General features: G+C 36.5%; 1 protein-coding gene across 1 annotated transcript; it reads right to left on the bottom strand.

Annotated features, from left to right (window-relative positions):
- Positions 1-6,248: 6,248 nt before the first annotated feature.
- LOC138177661 (olfactory receptor 52E2-like) lies at positions 6,249-7,183 on the bottom strand. The gene is given in 2 exon segments (XM_069108872.1): positions 6,249-6,934; positions 6,937-7,183. Coding segments are annotated over 2 exon segments (933 nt in total).
- Between the last annotated feature and the right edge of the window lie 2,872 nt (positions 7,184-10,055).

Below are 10,055 nucleotides of genomic sequence, written 5' to 3' on the forward strand. Positions count from 1 at the left end.
AACATGATCTCTGTCCTCAAATTTTTGAAGAAAAAACAAAAACAAACAAACTATACTGAGAAATAAAGAAAATACTTAATCTGTTTTGCTCAGAGGGTAGAAATAAGAAAAAATGGGTGGAAGTGAAAGGGAGAATGAGATTTGCTTCCCTATGAATTATTAATTTAGAATCCATGGGACAGAAGGAAAAGGGGAGGACATATCACTGACATACATCAGAAATGAATAAGGAATTAAAAATTATTTAGTGTTTACTATGTTCCGAATTCAGGGATACAAATAAAAAAAAAATTAACAAACAAGTCCCTTTCTCAAGAACTTCACACACTAATTGAGGGGACAACCCACGTATGAGAATTTTCCTTTATAGTTGATTTAATGGCACATATATACTGTGAGTACAAGAGAAGCTTGAAAGTGATCTTAGTTAACCTTATACCCAAAAGCTGATCTTTCATAATATGTGGTGAAGACAATTGATTCAAAAGTCTACCTCGAGTCAGAGACCTTATGACTATCAGTATTCCCTATTGCTAATCCCCATGACCTGCTCCACTATAATGGATACCCTTTAATAAATTCCCTTTGGACACATAACTTTTGTGCTCTTTCCTTTTGTAGTATCCATACTACACAGAACCAACCAATTAGGTAAGAATTGGCTGACAAATTATAGGAAATAATTGATTAAATCTGATAATAAATAATTAATGGCTGATTATTCTCATTTGACTATAGATGGTTAAAAAATAGCACTTATCCATCCCTTCTAAGATCTTCCTTATCATTTTGTTGCTACTTCTACATGGCCACCATTTTTGGAACATAGTCTTGAAGAACTGTATGGATATGTAGACGTTAGCCATCAAGTCTCAAATAGACTGTTTCAGGTCTAGTTTCTGTTCAAGTTTAGATCAATTAATTATTTACTTCTGATCTCTTCCCTGTAATAGACCAAGTCCAATCTGTCACTCAGGTTTATAATGAATCAGTCAGAAATCCCCAAATGTGATAATTAAATAATTGTCCTCAGTGGGCACCCAGTCAAAGGTACTTTTCACATTCCATCAAGTTTATGTGATCAGAGTTCCAAACATGATGAGGATGAGGACACCCATCCTTTCCTGAGGGAAATAACTTCAAAGCCCAGTTCTTTAACTGTGTTGACAGTGGAGATATCCAGAATTTCCTTAAGGAAATAATTTCAAAGTTTAATTTTTAATTATATTAACTTGATCAATCTATTTCTAGTCCTCTCTATTCCACAAAGCTTTTTTCAATTGAACTGACTAGAAGTAGCCTGGCATAGTAGATAGGCCATTGAACTTGGAATCGCATGACTCCAAGTCACATGACTTTCTACCTATGTGACCCTGAGAAAGTTGACTTCTCTATGCCATAGGTCCTCATCTATAAAACAAAGGAGGTGAACTAGATGGATTTTAACATCCTTTCCAACTCTTAATCTCTGATACTATAAATCACCTCATATCTCTTACTCTCCATTAATGGAAATAATAATACTGATTCTTTACCCCTAAGGAATATTGTCAAAAAGAACTTTATGAACCTTTAAAAAGTATACTAATCTTCTACATCTAACTGGTCTGCTTACCTACATTTCATTTTTCTAATAAGACTCTGAGCCCCATGAATCCAGGTATCTGACTTTCTTCTTTTGAAACCTTAACATCAACCATCTCTGATGGAGCACACAAGTATTCTATGAACATATTTTGTATAGACTTTAGAAAAAAAAAAAACAAGAGTTTCCATGAGAGTCCTTAAGTCCCTGTTTCTCAGCTTGATGAATGATCCATACTGATTAGTTGAAGTATGTGCCCCAGATGACTTTGTTTTACAGGTCTTGTTAATTGATCATTTCTGATTTGTACCAGAGAGCACACTTCTTTAGAATTCATTCTCAACTTTTTGTGGTATTTATAATATGGAGTCCACTAGGTTCTCCTTTGAACTATCCCATGAAACTTCAAGGGAAAGAAGGAAAAAAAAAGAAGTTGGAAATCTTCCTATATTAATCTCATGGTCTGAGCTTTAGGTTCTTTATGAAGTTGTTTCTGCCTGAGTCTCCCTGAGACATTTGTGGGTGGGAGATACTGTTGGAGCCCCACAGTGACTGTTCTATGCTCCTATCCTGGTTTATTCTCTTCCTGGACCCCTTCATATTGATCTCCATGATAATATTGCATTCCTGTCTTGTGACCCTTGGTAAATCACACATTTTCCTTAAATTTCCTCATCAGTAAAATGAGTGACTTGGACTCAATGATCTTTGAATCTAGATCTAAATCCATGGTATATGATGATATAGTCCTAGTTCAGTCTTCCACTCTGCTTATTTTTGATAGTCTCAATCAATCTAGTACCAGGTATATTCACTGCTCTCTCTTACCTGGATTTTAGACACTTCCCCACGTTTCAAATGGTTACTTTTCTGGAGACATACAAAGAAGAATGGTCTGCCTCAACCTAGGGACAACCTGGGTGTCTAGCCATTGTATCTCCTGACTTTTCAAGAGGAAGAAAGAAGCCAAGGGAATCATGACTCCAGAGACTCCAGAAGTATACAATCAATGAAGCAGTTAAGAAAAAAAAATAAGGAAATAGACTTTTAAGAGATGTTTAAAGATATAAAGTATTAAAAATCTAATTTCTTGTTAGTGCTTTTCAATCTCATCTTTCCTGCTTTAATTCCATATTGTATATTCATGGCAAATTTCTTATCTCTCTTCCAGGACGCTGAGTTCTAAAAGAAGGTAAATAGTAAAAATGGATAATAAACCTCACCCCATGGAATATGTAGTGCTTGTGAAAGAGCCCTAGATTTGAAGGCATCTATCTGACCTGAGTCTCAATTTCAGTTTTGAGACTTGTGACTCCATTTCTTCATCTGTAAAATAAAGGTATTAATTACCAGTGAAAAAAAGTGATCAGTAAACCTGGAAGAGATAGAAAGGGCCAGACCTATGAGGTCATTGGCATAACTCTCTGAAGTAAAAGCTCTTTATTAATTCAGTTCAGTAACTTCACTGCAACTTAAAGTATGAGAGAGTCTTCTTGAGAACAGAGGGATTAATTGATTTGCCCAGACTCTCATAAGTTCAGTATATCAGAGGCATGGCTTGAACGCAGGTTTTCCTGGTTTTGAGGTCACTCTTTGTCTGTTATCCTTATCTAACTCTTTAAAAATAAAAAAAATATATATTTTATAAATGGGTGTTAGTTCTATCAGTTGCAGGAAACAGGTTCATTAGAATTTTGTTTTAATTTTTTTTTAATGATACAAAGTGATTTTTGTAGTCTGTGAATTGATGTAGTATTTTGTTCTTTGAAAGAACCCAACTACACCATGAGTTAGGAGTCCTAAGTATTAGCCTCTCAATTGACTCTAACCTATGGCATGAACTTCAATTAATTCCTTTCATTATATCAGACTCTGTTGTTGTTGTAGTTGTTGTTTGCCTTTTCAACAAAGGGGTTGGACAAGGTAATCTTTGGGGTATATTCCAGAATATATGGGCATGACATTCTCTGATGTTCATGAATGACAATGTTTCTCAATCAATAAAAAAGAAAGGAATCAGTGCCATTGTCTCTTTAGAATTAAGTGCTCTGACCCTCTTTCTTTCCACTCTTACACATTTGTTCTCCTGTTGCCAATAGCTACTCCATCTCTTCCTTTTAACTCCCTTCCATAGGACCATAGATACACAGCTGCAAGGAACCTGAGAGTTTGTTTATGTAGTCCAACACTCTCCTTTTACAAATGTGTAAATTAAGATTTAAAGAGGGCAAATGAAGGGGTGGCTAGGAGGCACAGTGAATAGAGCACCTGTGCTGTAGTCAGGAGGACCTAAGTTCAAATCCAGCTTCAGACACAACACAAAAAGTAGCCATGTGACGTTGGGCAAGTCACTTAGCCCTTAATTGCCCTACCTTCTCCCCATCCAAAAAAATAAAACCAGGGAAAGTGACTTACAGTCACTCTCCCAAATCATACAGATAATAAATAAGCCATAATTTGAACCCAAATCCTATAATTCCAAATTTAGCAGTCTTTGCACAAAACCATGTGTATTTATTTTTAGTTTAGTTTTTTTTTCTTTCTGTGCATTTCTATATGTCACTTGCTCATTTCCCTCACTAATTTTATGTCACTATTACTATACTGGCATTTCCATGCTAACAAAGGGCTCTAAGATAATAAAAAAAGTATCTTTTCCATATTAAATATATTCAAAGTGGTATGAGGACAGCTGATCCATAGGAAAGAAGGATGAAGTCAGGGACATGTCCATAGTATGTTCAAGAAATCTGTCCCTGAAATAAACAGACATAGTCAAGAAAAATCTCTTGACATTATTTATCATTCAGAAATAATTTTTTGATCCATCCCTATTCATTGAATATAGCCTCAACCTTTGCATGCTAGGGAAGCTTCCTGCCTATATTATGACCATATCAGGTCTCACAAAAGCCATCAAATCAATATTTACGACTAAGTTCTTCGGTACCCATCAATCAGTCCATGTAAGCTTTCCTGGTCCTCAAAACAGTGGTCATCATGTATGAACATTATCTTGGACACAGAACATTAGAAGCTAAATATTTGTTTTAATTAGACCCACTCTATCAAAAATACTCAGCAGTGGCAGAATAAATGGGAGTAATAGTGTTGGCTAAGAAAGAAGAATAAAATAGCTATAATTACATGATAATCTAAGAGTAAAGGAGAAAAAAAAAGACACAGGCATTAGTGTCAAGAAAGGGAGAAAAAGTACCAGAGAAAGAGAGTCAGAGTCAGAGCTTTCAGGGTCTAAGAAAGACAAAATAAATCCCTGTCTATTTTCTCCTTACAATCTCTTCCAATATTCATAGCATAAAGAGCTGGAAATAAAGTCTATCCACATCCAATGGGCAATAACTAAGCATATTATGGCACATGAAAATACTGGAATGATACCAAACCATATGAAATGACAAATATGCAAAATATAGAGAAGAATGAGAAGACTTCCTTCACCCTAGCCTCTTTAGTGGATAGAGAGAAAACATGATATTCCTTTGTGCCAAAAAACTCTTTACCATACTTCTTCCAACTAACACTTATACCTCTTTAGTTAATCCTAAAGGACCAATCCCCACAGGACACTCAATGAAAGGGATATGGAATGAGTCAAGGGGAAAAGGAGAGAGTAAGGAAGGATAGGAAATGAGGGGGATAAGGAGGGAAGGAAAAGAAGTGAAGGAAGAAAGGAAAGAGGAAATAAGGGAACTAAGGGAGGGAGGAAGGAAGAAAGGAAGGGTTTGCAGAAAGCTTAGTATGTGTCAGGCACTGTGATAAGTATTTAGCTCTTTTGTATTTATTTTCTCTATAATTCTTTTGTATATATTTATATATGCACTTGTCATCTCTTCCATTAAAAGTAGCCAGTTTGCAGTAAGGATTGCTTTATTATTTTTTTAATATTCTCAGTATCTAGAATGTAATAGATACATTAAAATACTTATTGATTTATTGGTTTATAATAATGTATATTTCTATAGCATGTTAGGCTTTTAAAAAATCATCATCCTCACAATAACCCAGAAAGGTAGGTGGCAAAAGTGTCATCATTCTACAGAAGAGGATACTGAGGAAGAATTAGGGTAAATGCTGAGCCTAGAGTCATATATCCATTAAATATTGAGAGTGGGAACTTGAACCTAGATCTTTTGGGTCTAAGACTAAGTTCTCACTGTACTAGTGTCTCAAAGAGTCAGAAAAAGAGAAGTATGAAAATATGGATTTGATTTATATACCTGTTATTGCTTTGTTTATAAATAACATATCTTAATATATAATTTGCATTGCATCTTTTAACTTTTGTGGTCTTCTAGTAAATCATTTAGTATACTCATAGCATTCTATTATATTGTTCGTAAATAATTACTTTGAGGAAGGAGTATGAAAAATGGGCTAGAGAGAAACTGTATCCCCAAGTATGAAGCAAATGGAAAGCCCCAAAACTCAGTTGTTGAAAACAAAGCTAAGGGAAAAAGCTACAGTTGTTATGTTTCCACAAAGAGGCATATGTCCATGATCTAGTAGAACCCAGAGATTATAGAACCTTATGAGGTCATAGGAAGAAGAGCTAGGAAGAATATATTCCAAGTGAATATCTTCATGCATAATCCAACAAAATCTCTTGGATCAAAGGGAAACCTAGGACATCCTGATCCAAGGCTTATTTTTGTGAGAATATCTTTAGCACACGTTCCCGGATCTGCTTGGTCCTGACACCATAGATAACTGGGTTGAGCATTGGTGGGACCACGACATACAAATTGGCTAGGAGAATGTGGATATAGCGGGGTACATTCCGGCCAAAGCGATGGGTCATGAAGGAGAAGAGGGCTGGGGTATAAAAGGCCAAGATGACACACACATGGGAGCCACAGGTACTCAGAGCTTTAAGACGGGCATCCGAGGAAGGCAGACGAAAGACAGCTTGCAGGATCTGTCCGTAAGAGATAGCAATGGCTATGATGTCAAATACCAAGAGAGAAATGGCACCCAGACCATAAATAATGTTGATCTTTATGCTTGCACAGGCCAGGCGGGCCAGGCCCATGTGCTCACAGTAGGTATGGGGAATGATGTGTTGTCCACAGAAAGGCAAACGCAGGATCAGGAACACAAAGGGAATAACTGAAAGGAAAGATCTCACAAGCACTCCAAGGCCAATTGCTGCCACCACTCTGTTAGTGAGAATGATGCCATAGCGAAGTGGGTTGCAGATAGCCACATAGCGGTCATAGGCCATGGCCAGGAGTACAGCTGATTCCATGCCAGTAAAGTTGTGAATGAAGAACATCTGTGTCAGGCAGGCCCCAAAAATTATCTCCCTCAAGCTGAACCAGAAGATGCCAGCATTTTAGGGATTGTGGCTGTTGATAGACCCAGATCAATAGTGGCCAGCATGGCCAAGAAGTAGAACATGGGCTGATGGAGACTCTGCTCAGTTTGGATCACAAACAATATGGTGATATTGCCCACCAGTGCAATCAGATACACTATGCAGAAAGGGAAGCCAATCCACATATGCATAGATTCAAGACCTGGGATGCCTAGCAGCAGGAAGGAGGGAGGATGAAACTGTGTATCATTGGATGAGGACATCCTGTTTGTAGATGAATTACGCTCATGCCCATTACAGAGTGCTCACCTGCTATGTGGAAAGCCAGTAGGACACTGCTTCACTTGTTGGTCCTGCAGAGACACAAATAGTCATTAGAGCTTTTTCTTTTTTATTTGTTCAGTCTATGAGTCAAAGAGTTGTGTTGGTTATCTGCCATACACAGATCTATGTGCTGAAAAATACAGAGAAAGAAGTAGACTAAAAGGGAATATATAAAAGTAATATTCTCATAAAACGACAAGGACTATCATGAACTGAAGCACTAAGATTAGACTTAGAAACTAACAAATTGTGGATACTTAATAAATGCTTGTTTATTAGACTAGATAATAGAGATAATTCAGGATATAATTCAGAATAATGACTAGTGTTTAGGGGAAAAACAGTCCTAGATAACTTGCTCATCTCCATCATTAGCTTTATTATCACCTGAGTCAATTTAATTTTATCCAATTCACACCTAAATTAAGTGCCTACTATTGTGTACCTATTAATGTGAGAATATTAATAAATAAACGGATAAAAAATAAATGGAAGGATGAATGAATGGATGGATGTATCAGTAAATATAATGTAAAGCTTTCTCCCTGGGAGCTTAGTATGTAACTGTGAAAAAACTACAAATACAAATAGTTATGGAAAAGTGACTACAATATAAAAGCTTTCGAAAGGTCGTCCATGTGAAACACTGTAAATATTCTACTGTTTCACCTAGGGAAATCAAGGAAGGATTGAGTAATCTAAATATAGATTAGGTCTTGAAAGAAGGGGCACATACAGATGGACATTTATTTGGGGAGTCCATTCCAATGTTGAGGAATGGAATGAATAAAAACAAGAAAAGACAAAGACAAGGTAAGAAAGAGGAATGGAGAGTAGTTCAATTGTTCTGTAATTTAGAGTATAGTAATTAGTATAATTTTGGAAAATTTAATTCTGACTGGTTTTTCTAATGCTCATCCTCATTCTTATCATTACATTATCCTGATCCTTCTCTTCTTCCACAGAACAGGAAAGGAAGAGCATAACTCGAATTCTATTTTTTACCCTATGTTGTAATGGAAACATTAACTACTATCTCTACCCCTTAATATCTTCTTCTTAAAAAAGGATAAAACATAAGTGTATGTTGTGCTTCATAGGGATATTATAGTAATACACTGATAAATATTTTTTAATTTACTCTGAAAATGCATGAAAAACTTTTAAATTTAATTTATATTAACATTTTCTCCATCACTTTCTTAATTCCATACAATAAAAAACAATGTCAAGTCCTTATTTATAGCAATTATTGATTTCCTAGATTTAAATTCTCTTACTGGAATTTAATATTCTACTCTCTCAAACAGGTAAGAACTGGTTGATGTACAATCTTGTGCTGTTGTGACTTTCAAATCATACAATGTATGGATAAAGAATGATGATAACAAGGAAATGGGTTAACAAAATATCAGGTTGGTAATGGATTTGATTTAGAATGGTCCAGGAGAAGACAGGTCACTTCCTCAGAAGAAATTAAGCTAATTAAAAGAAGCATGATGGTGAGGTGAAGAGGACCAAAAATCCCTCTCTTCTTTTCACTGGCTAGGTCACATGTCACTGAGGAATTTTGTGGAATTCTGGGTGGTAGACTTTAGGAAGGACACTGAAAAGCTGGAGCATATTCATGGCAATAGCAACAAAACAGTGAGATGACTGGAGACCCAGAGACCAAGACATCAGGAGCAGGTAAGGAAGGAGGATGGTTATCTTGGAGAAGAGAAAGCTCCTGGAAGACAGATTAGCTTTGTGTAGATTGCCAAGCAGAAAAAAGATTACTTGTTTGTTTGTTTTCTTGGATCAATCAAGTGGTCAGTAACTGTTTATAAAGCCCTTCTGGGGCAGCTAGGTGGCCCAGTGAATATTGCAATGGCCCTGGAGTCAGGAAGACCTAAATTCAAATCTGGCCTCAGACACTTAACAAAAAAAACCAAGCTGTGTGACCTTGGGCAATTCACTTAACCCCATCTGTCCTCTCCCCCCAAAAAATGGAAAAGAAAAATAAGCCCTTCCTATCTGTCAGGCACTATGTTGAATGTTAAAAATACAAGATAAAAAAAAATAGACAAAAATTCTTAACTCCCATGATCTTTTAGTCTACTAAGAGGATCAACATAGTCACAGATAAGTAGATGAAGGATATATTCAAAATAAAGACTCAGTGATTGGAAAAGTACTAATGGATTAATAAAATGAGAAGATCCCCACGAACAAGGTAGCACTTGCGCTGAGTTTTAAAGGTGGTGAGGGTGTCCAAGGGAGAAAGGGAGAGGATTGCAGGAATGAGGAACAACCTCTAGAAAGGTACAGATGTGGAGAATAGATGTCATGGGTAGGGCTTAGTAAGTAGTCCAGTTTGTCTGGAGTATTGAGAATATGGAGAGAAGAAAGATTCAAGAAGCCAGACTTGAGCCAGATTGAGAATACTTAAATATCAAATAGAAGATTTACACTTTTTCCTAAAAGCAAAAGAGAATCGCTGAAGCTTCTTGAGTACAGGGTAAATCTGGTCATGTTTGTGACTTAAAAGTAGCAAATTGACTTATAGTGCAGTGGCAGAAAAAGATTTTTGCAACAGTCAAGGTGAGATCATATAAAAGCCCAGTCTGGGATAATTATAATGTGTATAGAGAGATGTTGAATGTGAAAGATGTGGAGAAGGTAGAATTGACAAAAGTTAGCATGTAAGTGTATATGGAAGATATGGGAGGGGGGAGGTGAGAGAGAGACAGAGAGAGAGAGAGAGAGAGAGCGAGAGAGAGCGAGAGAGAGAGAGAGAGAGAGAGAGAGAGAGAGAGAGAGAGAGAGAGA

The sequence above is a fragment of the Petaurus breviceps genome, unplaced genomic scaffold (genome assembly GCF_028583685.1).
Source record: "Petaurus breviceps papuanus isolate PSGF00001 unplaced genomic scaffold, PetGlider_PUasm1.0 90444, whole genome shotgun sequence".
Classification (NCBI taxonomy): Eukaryota; Metazoa; Chordata; class Mammalia; order Diprotodontia; family Petauridae; genus Petaurus; species Petaurus breviceps.